This window comes from Podarcis muralis, chromosome 8 (genome assembly GCF_964188315.1).
Source record: "Podarcis muralis chromosome 8, rPodMur119.hap1.1, whole genome shotgun sequence".
NCBI classification, from domain to species: Eukaryota; Metazoa; Chordata; class Lepidosauria; order Squamata; family Lacertidae; genus Podarcis; species Podarcis muralis.
In genome coordinates this window covers 35,686,619-35,706,231 of record NC_135662.1, presented here as the reverse complement: position 1 = coordinate 35,706,231, position 19,613 = coordinate 35,686,619, and the positions used below count along the sequence as shown (strand labels likewise).

The 19,613-nt window shown below is 42.5% G+C and overlaps 1 protein-coding gene across 1 annotated transcript; it reads right to left on the bottom strand.

Annotated features, from left to right (window-relative positions):
* Positions 1 to 1,487: 1,487 nt before the first annotated feature.
* TTPA (alpha tocopherol transfer protein) lies at positions 1,488 to 18,165 on the bottom strand. Its single transcript, XM_028736853.2, has 5 exons — positions 17,831 to 18,165; positions 8,023 to 8,176; positions 6,555 to 6,748; positions 5,751 to 5,861; positions 1,488 to 3,749 (listed from the first exon to the last, which is right to left on the bottom strand). The coding sequence occupies exons 1-5, from the start codon at positions 18,029 to 18,031 to the stop codon at positions 3,576 to 3,578; spliced, it is 834 nt and encodes a 277-aa protein (XP_028592686.2). The 5' UTR covers positions 18,032 to 18,165; the 3' UTR covers positions 1,488 to 3,575.
* Between the last annotated feature and the right edge of the window lie 1,448 nt (positions 18,166 to 19,613).

Here is a 19,613-nt window from a genome sequence, read left to right as displayed (position 1 = left end):
CTGGTGGAGACTGAGCAGGAAAAAGGCCTTGGGGTTGTGTTGCATAGCTGATCGAAACTTTTAATATGGTAGGTGTGAAAATGCACATTCCATGTTGGGCATCATTTGGAAAGAAATTTAAAATAAGGCTGGCAATATTATATTACCTTTATACAAATCCATGGGGTGAACACACTTGGGAGTACTATGCAGAATTCCAGTTGTTGCATCTCAAAAAAATACATTGCAGAGTCAGAAAGTTCAGAAAATGGCAACCAAAACTAGCAGGGGTTCATAATGCTAGAAACCAGAGTCATCCGGTGAAACCGAATCAGGAAGTCATCCTTCACACAGTGTATTCTTCATTACAAGGCATGAACTTAAATGATTTTAAAGGGGAATTCGACAAATGCATGGAGGAAAAGGTTATTGCTGACTACAAGTCATAATGGATATATGTTGTTTGCAGTATCAGAGACAGTATATCTCTGAATACTAGTTGCTGGGGAATAGCAGCAGAAGAGGGCTATTGCTTTTGGGCACTGCTGATGGGCTGAGGGTGGGTGGGAATCGGACAATACCAGTAGGCCACATCCCTAATTCACCCAACCCCTGCAGGCCAACTTTGATAAATGGGCTGGCTAACCACCTGTCAGTCACCAGCTGTGATAATAACATCAGATTATTGACACTCATAAAAGTTTTAGAGTGGCAGCTACAGCAACCTCCTCTGAAGATGCACATTCAGCAACCATCAGCTGACTGGCGCTGGGAGCTTGCCTTGTAATGGGCTTGCTGCCACTGCTGATCAGCTGATAGGCAGTTACAGAGAGTTCCTTTGAAATGTTTCTGGAGGAAGCATTTTGAGTGTAAATAGCTTCCTATGCATGGGATGCGGGTGGCACTGTGGGATAAACCACAGAGCCTAGGGCTTGCTGATCAGAAGGTCAGTGGTTCAAATCCCTGCGACGGGGTGAGCTCCTGTTGCTCAGTCCCTGCTCCTGCCAACCTAGCAGTTTGAAAGCACGAAGTGCAAGTAGATAAATAGGTACCGCTCCAGTGGGAAGGTAAACGACATTTCTGTGCACTGCTCTGATTCACCAGAAGTAGCTTAAGTCATGCTAGCCACATGACCCAGAAGCTGTAAGCCAGTTCCCTCGGCCAGTAAGGTGAGATGAGCGCCGCAACTCCAGAGTCGTCCACGACTGGACCTAACGGTCAGGGGTCCCTTTACCTTTACCTTCCTATGCAGTAGAAAAACTGCTCCGTTTAAATGGAGCATCCCCCATGCAGACAAAAACATGCTGCTTGGTGGAAGTACTTTGAATGCAAAGCACTTCCTCCAGCCCTATTAACATAGTTTGTCTTCAAATTTTGACTGCTTAATGAACTACTCTTAGTGTAGAATGAACAGAAATAGACTGTCGTGAAATAATATTTAGTATTGCAATAAAAGCAAGTGGTGTTGAGAAAAAAATACACACTCACAAATGATGGGACAGCTTGGCTCATTTATAATGTTTAATTTTATATGTACAAAATTAGGAAAAAAATACAGCATATAACAAATTGTATCTGCTAACATGTTGCTGGTTGGGTTGTTTTTTTTAGGCACACTTGGTACAATTAGAGTTCCTTTATCATTTCTTAATTACATGATTTCTTCCTTTCTGTTCTGCTGATGTCATGCTACCCTATAGGATTCTAAAACTGCTGGATAAAATATAAATTAGACATCTGAAAATTAAATATCTTTCCCATTAATAAATAATTTGCTCAGTAACTGTTAATAGAACAATGTTGGCAAATGCTTAAGTATTTATCACATGTAACATAGAGTATTGTGACACTTTAATTAAAGACTAATTTTTTAGACTGCAATCCAGTGCACTTAACTCGTTGGGGGTGACTTTTAAGCGGAGATGCATATGATTGTCCTGTTATTGCAGAATAAGCTTTCTGAGCCCAAAGCCCATTTTGTCAGATGCATGGCATGGTAAGAGGTTTAGGTAGACAGAGAAAGCTGTAGATCTGTCACAGTAGTTTGTGGGTAATTCACACAAAATCCAATGAAATAAGAAAAGTTTATACATCCTGAGGACCTAAAGCTATTGTAGTTGCCACAGAACCATCAGAATAGGCTCATTGCCTTGTGCTGGGAATGACAAGGCACCGCAGCATGATAGAGCTTTCCTTTTTGCTTTGCAGAAAACACTGTTGTAGCAAAACTGTTTCATATTAGCAGGTATTCACATCTTTTCAGGGTGCTGGTCCAAGAGGATAAGCAATCAGGGCTTACCCAACTAGGGAATTAATAAATATGTAACAGCTAAAATGTGGCTTTTCCCATTAGTGCACTATGCTACCAACCCCTCTCCAGCAGCGGTAGCTAAGTTTTTCACAGATAATCCACCTCTCCCCATAAAATAATTTCAATGAATGATAATCTTCTGAAAGCAAACAGTAAGGCTAAAAAGTGTGTCTAAGCACAATCACTATTCTAAGGACTATGCTACAGTTGGTGCATATTATTTTATGTATTTACTTGTTAGCCCCTTGCCAGCTTGTACAATGAAAGAATAAGTAAAACCTGCAATCCTATATTCACTTACTTGAGAGTAAATTCCAGTAAACCCAGTTGCAATTACTTCGGAGTAGACAGAAGGCTCAGAAAAAACTTCACTGAATATAACAAAGATTAATTTTATGTAAACATAAGCTTAGCCTGCAAATATATCTAAATTACTAGCTATTGTTGTATAAAAAGTTTGATCCCTCTCCAGTATCCCAAAGGCACCATAATTAAAAGTAGGTTCATGATTCATAATAAGACAACTTTGTGTATGATGGATTATTTTATGGCTATTATTCATAACAGCTGAAGTCAGCTTCCGTATTTAGAGGCACCATATTTCTGAATACCAGATACTAAGGCAAGAAACTGAAAATGGCTACTTCCACTTTGCCACATGCCAGCTTCTAAAGGGCATCTAGTTGGCCACTAGGAAGAACAGTGGGGTAGCTGAGCCTTTGATCTGATCTTAGGCTGTTCTTATGTTTGTTTTAATCGTACATCCAGCAGGCAATTCAATTAACATATAAGAAGCTGCAAAGTGCCTTCTAGTGGAAATATTCCCCTTCCTGTAAAATGGACGGGGAGCCTGTGCCCTTCAGACATTACTGGACTAAAACTCCCATCATCCCTGGCCAGTGGCCGGGCTTGCTGGGGCAAACAGAAGCTAGAGTCCAGCAACATCTAGAGGACCCACACATTCACCACCCTTGTTGTAAAATTTCCATTTTACTTGTTCTCTTCCTTGCCTTAAGAAAGAATGCAGCAGATAAGGCATGTATTCTCCAGAAATATTATTCAGATATCAAAACATTTGACATTGGTCTAAAAGCAATTTCACATTTATCTAAGTCAAGTCTGCATATGTAGTTGTTTGTTTCACTAACTTCTGTAGTCTGAGCCAACCTCAACCCCCATTTAAATCTTCTGTAAATCACATTGAAGCTATCATTGTCATCGTCACCATCATATCTCTCTCATATTTTGGTTAATAATCAAATAACTGTGCTTCTCCCAGAACATACTACTTAATCAGAGTAATACTCTGAAGATAACTTTCAGAATCCATTACAAAGTTAGTCCATTCTTGGGAAAGGGTTTCAATGGAGACAGCTTCACCGCCATATTCTTTTGGGAGAATGCTGGCTGGAAAGTGTTGTTGGAGAGTAGGAACATAGTTACTCCCATGCATGTGGATCTGCAATAAGAGGAATTGTTTCTACCTTTACTTAATACTATTCAAGAAGACAAAATTCACTCTCAGAGTATTGTACAGTTTAAGTCCTGTTAAGGCAAGTGGCTTAGTTAATAGGGACATTGATGTGTACAGTCGTTCATAATGAGACCACTGACTGCCTGTTTCCTACTAAGCCCAATTCAAGGTGTTGAAAGTGCTGTACTCTACCTATATGCAATGATATTTTTCTAGAAAAAGAGGTACCGGAGCTCACCATGAACTTCTCCCTTGTTCTCTTAGAATGGCAATGGCACCCACCTAAGAGATGCTGGAACTGAGCTCTGGTGAGCTCTGGCTAAAACAAAAGACCTGCCTATATGACTTATGATTGCATATTATTTTTATCTGATGTTTTCAAGTTTTATTATTTGCTTTGTGATACAGATATTTTTATTGAATTATTTTGTAAACCATCCTAGGATCTGAACAGATGAAGTACAAGTCTGTGAGCACTTAGAAAATGATGCTGTGATTACAAAGACCCAGCATAAGTTTCTCAAAAACAAGTAATGCCAAATTAATCTCATTTCTTTTTTTGAGAGAGTTACAAGCTTGGTGGATCATGGAAATGCTGTGGACATAGTGTATCTTGATTTCAGGAAGGGTTTTCACAAAGTCCCCCATTATATTCTTGCAGAGAAGCTAGTAAAATGTGGCCTGGATGAGGTAATTGTTAGGTGGATTTGTAGCTGATTGCTGCTAAAAACTAAAGAATGGTCACTAACAGTTCCTTGTCATTCTGGGGAAAAGTGCTAAGTGGGGTGCTGCAGGGTTCTGTCCTGGGCCGTTGTTGTTCAATGTTCTTATAAGTGAATTTGATGAAGGTATTGGGGTGATGCTCATCAAATTTGCAGATGACACCAAACAGGGAGGTGTAGCCAATGCTACTGAAGACAAAATTGGAATTCAAAATATCCTGACCAGATTGGAGAACTGTGCCCAAACTAAGAAATGAATTTCAATAGGGACAAAGATAAAGTTCTACGCTTAGCCAGGAAGAACCAGCTGCACAAATATAAGATGGGATTGTCAGTACTACATGTGAAAAGGATCTATGGGTCTTAGACCACCATGAGTCAACAGTGTGATGAAGCAGCAAAAAAAGTCAATGGTATTCTAAGCTGCATCAACAGAAGTATACTGATCAAGGGAAATAATAGTCCTGCTCTATTCTGCCTTGGTCAGAGCACACCTAGAGTCCTGTGTCCAGTTCTGGGCATCACAATTTAAGAAGATTATTGACAAGCTGGAACATGTGCAGAGAAGGGCGACCAAGATTATCAAGGGTCTGGAAATCAAGCCTTATGCGGAATGACTGAGGAAATGGTGTATGTTTAGCCTGGTAAAGAGGACACTGAGAGGAGATATTATAACCATCTTCAAATATCTAAATGGGTGTCACATGGAGGATGGAGCAAGCTTGTTTTCTCTTGCTTCAGAAGCTAGGACCTGAACCAATGGATTCAAGTTACAAGAAAGGAGATTTTGACTAAACATCAGGAAGAATTTTGTGACAGTAAGAGCTGTTTGACAGTGGAACAGACTCCCTCGGGAGGTGTTGGACTCTCTTTGGAGGTTTTTAAGCAGAGGTTGGATGGTCATCTGCCATAGTTAAGATTCCTGCATTGCAGGGTGTTGGACTAGATGACCCTCAGGGTCCCTTCCAACTCTACAATTCTAGGATTCAATGTGGAGCATCTCTACAAGGGCTGTTGTTCTTGTGTAGGCAACCCTTTGGAGACAGTGGGGAATACAGTGTGGCCTACATGGGAAACGTGCATGATAATAGCTTGAATGGCACCATCTTGTGGCATTTGAACTATTGTATGAACCCACATTAATGAAATATAAAACTTAGAGAACCCTATTGGAATAAAAGAGGTGTAGTCTCTTTTTATTTAAAAAGAAAATGTGTTGGGATAATGTGTGAATTTCATAGAAAAAGAATTAGCATTTACTCACCCGTGCTTTGATCTTTTCTGAGAGGAATGTCTTAATTAGAGCAAAGACTGGGTGAAAGAGCAAAGGCTCATTAACCAAGTGGATTCCACGAACTTTTAATGGAAAGGCATCCTGTGAAGAGAGTGGAGAGAGGCATGATAGAAGACTAGGATCTTCATATTCTAATGCCTGCATTCACATGAGCAGACCTGCCAAAATGTCAGACTACATTTGATTTTAAGCAGAAGTTTTCTGACCATAACCACCCCTGGGTTTTCAAGTACTTAGGACTGCACTTATAAAACAGTCACAATATGCCTATCTCAAAAGAAAGAAAATAAATGTGGGGTTGAGAATATGCAGGAGAATATGGCCCAGTTCAGATGGATATATCTTGCCTTATTAAGCTGAGATATGCCTGTGCCTTGTGCTTAAGCATTCCTTTCTCACGCTGCCCTTCCCTCCTCCCTTCTTGGCATTTCTGGGTTAATTAATAATAGTTTCCTCATTACACCTGAACCACCACAACACTTTCCACTTAAGAGGCAGCAGTGGATCCACATCTCTGCTCAGCCCCACAGCTCCCAGTCAGGAGTTATATTGGTTCCCTAAGAAGGACGTGACACACTCTGCCCACTTGACCAAGTGCTAATAATACTAAATATTGGTAGTGGTGTTGTTAGAATACCTCAAGCCATCTAGAACAGCAGAATTAGACTGTATTAAAACACAGGAGCTATCTAATGCTCTTGTTCTCTAAAGCCATTGGTACGTGAAAGCCACTATCTGCTTACAGCATAACTACAATTTAGAACCAAAGCTCACTGTGATCGCGGCAGCTATTATCTTGGCAACCGTAGGCGTGATCTGAAATGCATGAGCGAATCTCCATCCTTGAAGATCAAAGATACCCTTGACTCCATTCCGCTGTGTTTCTAGCTCTCTCACAATGAGCTCAGATGTGATAAGACTTAAACGAAACAAATCAAATGCTGTGAATGTCTTTGGGTCCCATTTTCCTAATGACAAAAGAGAGGAGAGAGGGAGATGAATAAAGTAAGCACTTTCCCCCCCAAAAGGCCAATGGAACTAAAATGGCTTAAACGTGGTACTTTGGCTTAAACTGGACAGTGGACTAGGCTGCAAGAATAATGGGCAAAATACACCCGTTTGCTGATTTCTCACCTGCTTTGAAATGATGTCACTTAAATAAATGCCTAACCCTTCATGGGCTACAAAAATGCTAAGCTGATTTTAACCTTCAGCCCCTTTTCCATTCTCTCAATTCCTGCTTGCACACAGACCATCCCCACTTCCATGTCTCCTCCAGTGTCCTAATTCAAAGCCCACTTTGTCCATACAACCCATTATTTTTACCTTCATCTCCTGTATTCCTACCTCCTCCTTCCTACAATTCTACCTTGCACACAGATCCCCCTCCATTTCCGGGCTTCCTCCTGCCTCAGATTCCACAGCCCCCTTTGCACTCACATACCCTGATGCTATATGTTACTGTACCTTGAAAATGAACAGAATCTTAATAGCAAGTCTGTCAGTTAGCTCGTTCAGTTAGAGAAGGTTCGACTGAGTTGATGGATGTTGTCACCGTATGAGTGTTTGATAATAAAATATTTGTTCTAAATTTCTACATTGAATCTGGAATGTCATGTTGAAGTCAACACATAGCACCAGGAACTAAATACACGGTGTGAAAGTACTGCGAAATATTTGAGGGCTCCACATCCTCTATGTCTCTCACACAAGGCAGCTGAGGAAAAGAAAAGGGGAAAGAGAAAAGGGAGAGATATTGAAAGGAAAATGCAGGTTTTAAACAAGTGGCAGAGGTTTGAATAAAGAAAGTGGAAGTGGGAGACACTGAGAGAAAAAGTGACAGTTTAAAAGAAGGTTTCAATGCTGCAAGAAGGGAGCTGGGAGCAGCACTTTTTGTGTTTGCTTTTTGGTGTTATTTTCTGTGTACAATTTCTGTGTTGTACCCACCTGTGCTACTTTTGTAAACAACCACGATCACAACAACCCTCCCTTTCCAATCTATTCAGACCCCCTCCCACCACTTTCCATTCTTGGAGTCCTTCCTAGCTTCCTGCCATGGCCATTGCTGTTGTGAAACCTGCCTTCTCTTCTGCCTCCTCCACCCTAACTTCATGCAAATCCAGGATTCTGATGAAGTACTACAAATCCACCAGTGGGGGCTGCGAGACGACAGCCTTACATTACAAGAAGTCAGAGGCAGAGCATGCTACTTGCCAGTGTTGCAAAAAGAAAAGCTACTTGCCAATTCTGTAAATAAGAACTTTGCCGCCAGCTGGGTCCCTCTCCTTCAGAACTCCAAGGTAACCAGATTTCATCAGACCAAGGACAGAGAAAGGCCGTACATCTCCAACTATTTCTGGGAATTCAGCTCTCCACTTGTGATAGTTTTTCAATAGCTGGGAAAGAAATAGCAGAAAGAGGGGGAGATAGTACCGCAAAGTAGTCAGTTGTAGAGTATTCTGTTACATGATTCTTATGTTGTAAAATATTACTGCCCTTCCCGCTAAGTATATGCATACTTTTATCTCAATTTCACAAACTGTGTGCAAATATATTTTAACATTTAGGCTGGTTTCCTTTTGTTGAAATTAATCTCCTGTAACACTAGACTTGACTATAGATAGCTTAGTCGATAAGAGTGTGATGCTGATAATGACAAGGTTGCAGGTTTAATCCCTGTGGTGCAATTACCGTAGGTAGCAAGGAGTCTGGATTTTAATCCCTACTCAGAGATGAGGCTCACAGGTTAATCCTGTACCATTCAATATACAGCATCTCAAGCTAACCTGCCTCACATGATTGCTGTGAGGGGGGGGGTGGGGAAGCAGGCCCTCGTGTTCATTGCCTTGAACTTGATGGGAGGAAGAACAGTGCACGATTGTGACAGAAAGTATAAGCTTCCAAAACAGGACCAGTATAAGGTTTCCAACCCAGCCTTCACCATAAAGGGTATATAATCATACAACTGAAAACAAGTAAAACTTGCTTACAAGTATACAATATTAAGAAGCAAAACAATTTCAAATAAAAGCAGCAGAGGCATGGGTCCCACCATTATTAACATGGTCACTTAGGTTGAATCCTGTGCTCACTTACCTTGGAGTAAACTCCACTGGATCCTATTTGCATCTGAGTAAGCATGTAAAGAAATCACTGAAACCAAGCATGTGGGTTGTATCCAAAGAAGACATCCCATGAGTGCAAAGACTTCTGCCTGCACAACGTGACTTCCCTTCCCCTAAATCTCCTCTGGAAGGTTGGGGGAACCCTCAGAAACAGACTGGGAGGTGCAGAAGACAAGGGAGGAAAAGTCCTGTTGTGCAGGTGAAAGTATCCGTGCTGATGGGATGACTTCATTGGATTCAACCCTACATTTTCCCACACACCACCAATAAACAATGCAGATAGCAACACCTTTTTACAGCAAGACTGTCGAGCACTATAGAGATTTTTCTGGTTGCTAGCCTGGTTCAGAGACAATGTTGGTCTTTCTTTTTGGAGGAAAAGAAAACAGATCCTTTCCCCATTGGTACTGTATTCAGAACAAGGTAGAATTCAGGAGCACTACATAACTATTATCCAACCAGAACATGATTTTTACATAAGCCTTGTCTAACAGGAATTTTACTTGGAACAATATTTGCTACTTAATAGGTTACACTTAGTAGGTAAACAGGGAAATATCCATAGTTTATTTTAAGGCTTATCCAGGTAGATGAAGCTACCTTTCAATTACTATTCTTCTGTCAACAATTCATTTCTTTTTCTTTCTCATAAATGCAAAATAATAATACAAGTTTTCTCCTTCATTTTTTGGTCCCATTATCAAATCTGTATAAATGGTCTCACTTTCATTAAGAACAAAGCTTCCAAGGAGTGATTTGTTGATATCTGAATGCACTTGCCCTGTGATCAACATGAAGTAAGTCCCTTTGGGCAATCATTCTGGAATATGGAGCAGTTTTTCATACCTTCAGAACTATGTTAAGTAGCTAAATGTGCTAAACAAAGAAACTAAATGTACAACTGTGAAGAAGTGCCTGAAAAGAATGAAGAAATGAGCCAAGCTTCTCTTTTAATAGAGAAATCCAGCATCTTCTTTCTGCACTCTCACCTAATGAATACATTTGGGCAGATGATCTTATCTTGCATTCATATCATTGTACGTACAACCTATAATTTCATTCGAGTTTTGTCTTTCATTGTTCTGATCAGTATCTGCATGTTTCCTGAACACGCATACTTCTTATATTGGGACTTTGCTTATGGATTTTCACATTTGTACCAATGCACCCACTAACAAATCTGATTCAGTTTACTCAGGTCATCTGTAGAGTGATCTCATGATCTTAGCCATCAACACAGTTATTCTAAGGCATTTTCATTTACCAATTAAAGCAGGAATGACAAGTACCCAGGGCTCAAAAGATAAATTAATGTATAGCTTTAAAGGTTTATGTGCTTCTCATATGAGAAATGATTTATCCACATTAATCATCCTTAGGCTTTCAACCGGAGATATTTGGGTTGGAAAAAGTCTAGCCTCACAGTTTGTTCCCAAATGTTGAGAAATTCTTATGAACTTTGAATGGATATTTCCCAATGCTTAATTCTCAGCCTTTCCCCCATTTTCAACAGGATGCTTGTTTTTCCAATAACACTTTATGTTGTGACATAATCCTCCTTATTCCTTATTTTGAATAACACTTATGGCAAAGGAAACAGATTTGTTAAGTTTAATAAACAAGCGTTCATAGTTTGGGACTGTATTAAACAAACACCATGATTCCTTATCTCTGGATTGTGCCGAGCTCCTAAATCAGGAATACTGTATCACACTGAACTAGGATTGTGTATACATTGCAGGGGTACCATGACCTAAGCCAGTGATGGCCAAACTTGGCCCTCCAGCTGTTTTGGGACTACAACTCCCATCATCCCTAGCTAACAGGACCAGTGGTCAGGGATGATGGGAACTGTAGTCCCAAAACAGCTGGAGGGCCAAGTTTGGCCATCACTGACCTAAGCCATATCTTCCCAAGTGCTTCCACTGATGTGAAGTACCTTGAATGAAGCAGTGTGGGAAGGAGACTGATCAGCCAGATCAGGAGGAACCCTTGTGGACTATTAATGGCAAGAGGAAGGCATAAAAGGAAGGGTCAAAAGGTAGGAAATGTGCACAACAGGGGATGGAGTTGGTGGGTGGATGTGGTCTAACAGGAGACAGAGCCAAAAGAAGAAAAGGCTGACAACTGGTATTGGCAGCAGAGTTGTACCAAGGCTTAAGTCAGCCAAGCCCACACAAGCAGCTGTTGTGAGAAGCCCAGACCCTACCTGGAAGTATGTACTTGGAGCAGAAATCTAGAAACAGATTGCCCTGGGAGATTAAGAGAGCAGAGAAGTTCTTATGTCTATTTCACCAGGCATATTCATGGAGCACTTATTCATTCATTTATACAGTTGTTTTGCACAAAACTGCTGCATTAAAAATAAATTTGACCTATTTACAATTACCCTATTTGCAATGGTTACTGTCATTTATCTATAGGGCCAATTGGTATTTCAAGATTCCTTACTAGCCACAGTTCTGAAGGAAATCCTTTCTTGAAGGCAGTATTTCTTCTTTTCCACCTTTGACACTGAGGGTTGTCTCTTGAGTAATTTCACTCACTTGAAGTTGTTTTCTAATGTTGTTAATATCTATCTATCTATCTATCTATCTATCTATCTATCTATCTATCTATCTATCTATCATCTATCTCTATCTATCTATCTATCTATCTATCTATCTATCTATCTATCTATCATCTATCTATCTATCTATCTATCTATGCAAAGCATGGGTACTATGAATGTTGCCTTTCTCAATTACAAACCGTTTCTATCTTTGCCATTTCTCAACTACTCAGAGGAAAGCTCCTAGATACAATAGTGATACATAGATTTTCTGTCACAGCCACAGCAGTAAAGAATGCTGGCACACTTGCGTGCATTATTGATCCAGTGAGGAGTTAGGCTGGAGACCAAATGTAGCACTTTGCTAGGCTCCCCATAACAGTATGAATAAATGTTGCCATTTGTAGCAAAGTATTAGTTGTAGCGCTTGTTCTATTCTGACTGTGAATCAATAACTGCACAAAGGGAGTGCAAGGCAAGCAACTAACATTAACTGACTCAGGAGTGAGTATAATTACCTTGATATAATTCAAGTGGTGCAACCGTGTGGTTTTTCCTCCTCTATCATATAACCAAAGCACACACCCCAAATGAGTAGATAATTGTGGATGCTGGAGACTCCCAAGGCTTTAAAACAACAACAACAACAACACTGTTGGGAGGATGCCAACAGTTCTATGCTCCCCATCAGACCAACTTCATAGAACTCAAAAATTGTGCTTGCTTGCAAGGTTTTAGGTTACCAGAGATCCTTAAGTTGCCAAGGATATGAGACTAGTGCACAGGAGATGTTTTTTCTGATAGGCCACTGGAAGTAAAGGTGGTCAGTAGATGGCCTTCCAGCTGCTTCTCTAGCCCACAATGCATCAACAAACACCCTCATCCTGGACCACTTCCATCAAAGACTTATGGGAGATAAGTTGACAGCAAGTTTCTTCCTGCAAGCACCAGTAAGGGTCTGGGTGATGAAGAAGAATAAATGAGAGGTGGTGGGATGAAAGAGAGGTCACATGGGTTTGAGGGGCAGGAGAACAGAGAGGAAAAGCTATGGGAGTACTCATTTCCCTTCTGTACTCCTCTTGTGAGTATATGCATGCATACACGTGAGGAGAAATGCATTTGTGTGTGTGTGTGTGTGTGTGTGTGTGTGTGTGTGTGTGTGTGTGAAAGAAGTGTAAAGGTGGGGCTCCATACCTATTAAATGAAAGTTTTATATGCATGCTAAAATGTGGGAGAAATGTTTGTATGTGTGCTATGAGGTTTTCTGCAATCAAGTCATATATAAATTTTATGAAATAAAATAAATCAACACACGGGCATCTGTGAATCAGCAAGAGCCCTCTTCCTTCCTGTGCCCTAATTTCCTGTACATTTTTCCTAGAATGAAAGAGAATCAGGTAGCCTTGTATTATTGACGTATGAATGGCACTGCAAACAGACATCAAATAAACTTTGTGCTTTTATATTACTAGAAATGCAGATATAAGCGTTTATATTATCATCAGAAGCTTAAAAGACAATACAGTGGCACCTCGGGTTAAGCACTTAATTCGTTCCGGAGGTCCGTTCTTAACCTGAAACTGTTCTTAACCTGAAGCACCACTTTAGCTAATGGGGCCGCCGTGCCACCGGAGCACGATTTCTGTTCTCATCCTGAAGCAAAGTTCTTAACCTGAGGTACTATTTCTGGGTTAGCAGAGTCTGTAACCTGAAGCATATGTAACCCGAGGTACCACTGTATGGGTTTTCAGCTAGGCCATTCAGATCCTATATCCTTCTTCTGAGGATATGTTCAGCTAGCCACTTCATGGTCTGAAGATCACTGTTTCCTTTCTTTTTGCTTTCCTCTGTGCCTTACCCACTGGCAGCATGACATACAAAACTTAAAAAGATACACAAACATATTTATTCCTTCTTCAGTCGTCCGTTAGCATACATGGCATTAACATGAGTCCAGGTTTTATTCATGACAAAGGGAGGTGCTTAATCTCCTAAATAATCCCTGAAAATTTGTCTTTCTTTTAACAGCAGAGAAAGGGCTGTAATTCAGTGGTAGAGTATCAGTGCTGCACACCCCAAGGTCCAAGGTCCAATCCTCAGCATATCCAGGTGGGTCTGGCATAGATCCCAATCTGAAACCTGAAAAACTGCTGCTAATCAGTGAAAACAATACTGAGCTAGGCACTGTAGTAGATAATGGTCTGACTCAATAGAAGACCATCCTATGTTACTATTCTTTGCACCAACCAAGAACCTGCAACTGCACAAACCAGCATGCAACGTGTGTGTGTGTGTGTGTGTGTGTGTAATTAGTTTTCCAATATACCCCCAATAATAGCCAAATTATAACAATAACAATTAATCCCCAAATTATACAATTATCAAAATGGCAGTCAACTTCCAATTAATACATTTTAGTTAAAGTGGCTCCCTGCATGGTGGTTTGGGTGCATTTCTGATCTTAAATCACTGCATTCCATAATCTTAATGAATGTCAGTTACTTTTCAGTTATAATAATAATCCCTTAGTTAACAGCTACATAATCACTGATTTCTATTCATGATGTTACAATATATAAGTTTATAAAGCTTCAAGTGACAAACTCAGACTATTATCTTTATTCTGTCCTGTGTGTAAAAACTGTTATGTCCCTGGAGATTCCTTCTGTCCATATATGGTTTTGTCTCTTTCACTTCTCAGTTGTTGTTTAACACCAAGTGTTAAAAACGTCCCTAAACAGGGCTGCCTTCAGATGTCTTCTAAAAGTCAGATAGTTCTTTATTTCCTTGACATCTGAAGAGAGGGCCTTCCACAGGGAGGGTGCCACTACCGAGAAGGCCCTCTGCCTGGTTCCCTGTAACTTCGCTTCTTGCAGTGAGGGAACCAGCAGAAAACCCTAGGAGGAGGACCTCAATGTCTGGGCTGAGCGATGGGAATGAAGACGCTCCTTCAGGTATACTGGTGCTTCAACTGCTCTGTCACTTCCCTCTCTTTTCTTTGCAATATGATGTGACATTGGGCTGCCCCATCACCAGCATCTAATGATATGTGGCTGTTGGTAGGGCAATGTGCAAGAGCAATGATATTGCATCACACACTGTGTTATAATGGGAAACAAGAAAGGACGAAGAGTGACAGCAGCTCCATATTTGTTTACAAGACATGTTACATGGAGTTCTGTGATTGTAACACTGCACATGCTTTCCCACCCCTTTCAGAAAGCAGCCACAGGGTTGTGTGGGTGTGTGAGAGAGAAATCTGAAAACAAGATTCGGCCAAGTACCCACCAGTTTAACATCCAGTTCTCACTGTGGTTGGCTATATACCCATGGGAAACCCATAAGTAGGATGGGAGAACACAGTGTTCTCTCCCAGTGGCAGAGGAAGGGGGTGTGAGGGGGGGGGGGATGGCTCGCCTGGGTGCGATTACTGTGGCAGGGGTGACAAACTAAGTTTTTTTTTTAATTGGGCTCACAAAACGTTTTAGGAGTAACGTGGTGGTTTAGGTGCCTGGAGGTTCCACACTGTCTGAAACAGCAGCGTGGGACTTGCGTCTGCCTACTGCCTCTCAATCAGCTGCCCTACAGCTGAGGGGGAGGCGGCGGAGAGTCTCCAAGTGTCGGAAAGGCTCGCCCTGGGACCCATGGGCAGATCGCCCTGCCCCTGGCTGCAGGACACGCGCCTGCACCAGGCACCCAAGCGGCTAGCTATGCCGCTGTTCTCTCTACTTGGGATTCTCAGCAACTGGTACTTAGAGGCATACTGCCTCCAACAGCAGAGGCAGAACATCTCAACAGCTTCTAGCCATAATGGCTACCATTATCCTCCATGCATTTATTTATTTAATTTAGCTAATTTATCCAATGAGAGCCAGTGTAGTGTAGTGGTTAAGAGCGGTAGACTCGTAATCTGGGGAACCGGGTTTGCGTCTCCGCTCCTCCACATGCAGCTGCTGGGTGACCTTGGGCTAGTCACACTTCTTTGAAGTCTCTCAGCCCCACTCACCTCACAGAGTGTTGTGGGGAAGGAAGGGAAAGGAGAATGTCAGCCGCTTTGAGACTCTTTCAGGTAGCGATAAAGCGGGATATCAAATCCAAACCCCTCCTCCTCCACTACTACTACTACTACTACTACTACTACTACTACTACTACTACTTCTTCTTCTTCTTCTTCTTCTTCTTCTTCTTCTTCTTCTTCTTCTTCTTCTAATTATCTTTTAAAGGTGGTGACTATAACTACATCTTTGATCAGGAACAGTGTGTGCGTGGATTAGCCCTTTGCAGTGCTTTTTTCTGGGGGAGACGCAGGGGTACACATACCCCTAAACATTTTGTGAATCTTTGTACTTTTGTCCATTTACTGTACAGTGGTACCTCGGGTTACATACGCTTCAGATTACAGACTTTGTTAACCCAGAAATAGTTCCTCGGGTTAAGAACTTTGCTTCAGGATGAGAACAGAAATAGTGCTCGGGCGGCGCGGCGGCAGCTGGAGGCCTCATTAGCTAAAGTGGTGCTTCAGGTTAAGAACAGTTTCAGGTTAAGATTGTACCTCCGGAACAAATTAAGTACTTAACCCGAGGTACCACTGTATTTATTTTCCCTGATTTGAACTATAAAATGGTGGTTTTCTTGAGTCAAAACGAGAGTACTACTCCTAAATATTTTTTAATAAAAAAAGCACTGGCCCTTTGTCCCCATGTAAAATCCCTGAATTAAAGCACCTACCCAGATGCTACTGGTCTTCTTAGATGTCTTCCACACACCAGAGGAACAGCTAGCATATTAGTATCCTACCTACTACTTGTTTCAGATAACTTTTTGTTTGAGAAGCACAGGCATTGCCACGGATGTTTTTACAAACACAAAAAGATACAGAAAGAATACAAAAAGGGTAAGGAAAACAGGCAATTCTAAACAGTATCCTGAAATAAAAAGTTCCTTAAAAGCAAGTGCACCTGGGGGGGGGGGGAATCACATTAACTGGAAAATATATAAAGTTGAAAGGTTCTAGCCAAAGACAGATGCAGTAATCTATGAATGAGGAACTATTTTACAAGACCATGTCTCTGGAGTTTTATATGCAAACATAGAAGTGTGAGCTTCAGGACAAATGAACAATCCAAAAGAGACCAGTGGACTTGCCTCTCACTGGGCTTTATAGGACAAACTTTGGACTATTTGCTGCACACAACATGGTATTCTTTATGTGATGCTGTGCATCTAATGCCATATATTTTGTTTTTTGTGATGTAAAGAAACTCTGGGATCTATTTTTTCGCTACGCCTTTTTTTAAAGGACTTGTATTTTTAAAACAAGTATTTTACTGCCCCTCAAGAATAGTAACATTAAGCAGAAACTGTGCAAAGCAAAAATATACCATCAATTTATTTCATTCTAACATTTAGCAGGCGTGGTGTGTTTCCAGAGCAAGTCCACCCATGAGGGCAGGTGAGGCGACCAACTCAGGCCACAGGGCTCACAGGGGCAGCAGACCTCAATGTTAGTCTTTCTCTCCCCCCCCCCCTTAGTCCTGATGTAGAGCTTCACTCACCCCTTCTTCCCTGGCCAGGGAAGGTTGGCCTCAGTTGCCAAAATGTCCTGTGTGTTTGTAACAAGGTGCCTATGAATAGGAAGTTGATGCTGTTAAATAACTGTAGTGTCCATCCTTAAGCTTGTAAGGTAGGAAGCCCCAGAGTGGGGTGGGGTGGGGCCCAAAGCAGCCATGTAAAGCTGCTTTAACTCAAGGTGCTCCTAAATATCCTGAAGTATTACTATTGCATGTGCATACACGGCCGTTTCCAAGAGCTGTTCTAAGAGCTACTTTAAACTGCAATGCAATGCTTGCTTCTGATGTGGCTAAAGCCCTCTCCATAGCCTGCCACAGTTCAGCCTGGCTATAATAATAATAATAATTTTTTATTTATACCCCGCCCTTCCCAATTCAGAAAACCGGGCTCAGGGCGGCTAACAACAAATTTAAAACACTTAATTGATGCAACAAAAAACAGCATAAAATACTGTATAAAACGTGAATAACAATAAATTCAGAATTCAAAAATCAATTGCACATTACACAGAAGTGCAACCGACCCATGTCCTCCTCTTATGCTTTGCAGTGTGCAAACTGATTCTCTGCCTGCATCTCGCTTGTAGTGAGATGCGTGCTGTAGTCACAACCTGAAGCTTAGGCATCTCAAGAAAGCGTGGTAGTGCTGCAATCCTAGACAAGGTGGGACTGAGTCCCTGATATGTGTGCATTGAAAAACAGAGTGAGCCAGGTAGGTTTCCCCGCGCGCGCTCAGCCTTGAGCAGCCGGCGTCCCCCGCAGCCCGGGTGGGCTATCGTGCACGCGCCCGCGCGCTCCCTTTACCTTCCATGCCAGCTCGCCGTCGAAATCCCGAGCTCGCAAGAAGCGGACCAGGAAGGCGTCGGACAGGGACCAGGGCGAAGGCTGTACGTTCTCCTCCTGGGCTCGGCGCCTCAGCGCGGCCACGGCGGCCCTCACGACCGGGGAGCCGTCGGGCAGCTCGTTGAGGTTCCCTTTCAGGGCGCGCGGCTCGTCTTGGCTCATGGCGCCACCTCCCCGCCGACTCCCTCGCCTCGGCCTGGCGCGGCTGCAACTGAGGGATGAGCAAGGGCTTCCCGCGGCCCCGCTCCTCCGGCCCCATTACATAATAACGAGGGCGAGGAGTGCCTGGCGCGGCTGCCAAATTGGCGGCCGAGCCCGCTGCCAAGCAAACCGTCGAGTCTGCGCCGCGCCTCCCCATGGCAAACAGGAGCCGCCGCTTTCCTTGGCAGCCTTCGCCCACTCGGCTCCGAGCCAGGCTGCCTCGACTCCTGTGCCTCCGCAGGCGCAACGGACGAGGGACCCCCGGGCCTGGCGTAACGCACTGTGAAGCACTAGGGGCGGAGAAGGGACTAGGAGAACCCAAGCCCGGCTCCCCCCGTGAGAGCCTCGTGGGCCACCAAGCGCAGCCTTGGTTCCTTGTCAACCTTCTTAGCACGTACATGGCTAATGTAGGACCAAACCACTGGGGTCCTGGATTGGAGGGGTGTGCGCATGGCTTCTAGCTTATATTCAAGACGGTGAAGGGAAGAGTTCAAAATGAAATGCGAGTTGGGGTCGGGGTCACCGGGATTTCATTTCCCTTTCCTGAAGAAACAAGCCTCACGCTCCCCAGCCCTGTAGCAAACGAGTGCCTCTCATCATGTGTAGAGGGGCTTTCCCTTACCCGCTAAAGCCCTCTTCCAGCTGGGAAGTTCATTGAAAGGGCTCGCTCTGTACATCTCCCAGTAAACAATAAGCATGGGATGAGGAAAAACAACTCCCTAGTACAATAATATTAGTCTTGTGAGGGGGCTATTATTCTCTGCAACAACGTTTATATCCAGCATGGATTTCAGAGTACTTCCATGCGGTTCCCGGGTCTTCCATCCAAACACCTGCTCAGCTGTAAAAGTCTAAAAGAGCAATCAGTCATGCTGAGTGTCTTACTTATGAGCAAGGTCATTAAAGAGTGGAATGCCGCAGCACAACTTTTCAAGGCTAAAGGTGGGTATTAATTAGGCCAATTCAGTAGTCAGTGCTTCCTTAAACCATTTTAAAGTAGCCTTGTGCTGATTTCAACACTAGTTGAGTTGGAATACAGATACAGAAGAAAGCAAAACAAAAGACCTAATTATGTTTGTCACTAAAGCCACTACAGAATGTCACTTGGCCCTGAAAGCCTATGTTACTCCCCATCAGGGACACGGGTTTCTGGGAAATTTTCAAGTGGAAATTTTTCAGTTTGCAATGGGAAATTTTCTTATGCCCTAGAGCAGGCATGGGGGGGGGGAGTGTCTCATGCTATATTCATTTTACTTACTATATGTATATCCTACCTTTCCTCCAAGGAGTTCAAAAGGAAGCAGGGTAGTTCCCCACCTCTGTGTGCTATGTTTTTCAGAGCCAAGTGACAATGTATTCTAGCAGGGCCTCTGTAGTGGCTTTATTAGCTGAATCAGGTTCTGAGTGCTCTGCTTCTGTTAGAATATTTACTCCATTTAACTGTGTGATGTGCCCTTTAAATGTTTTGTTTTGACCATATCCTGCCCTTACATAATGTCTTATGTATATAGACCCTGGCCTTTAGATTTAGATTTATAATTTG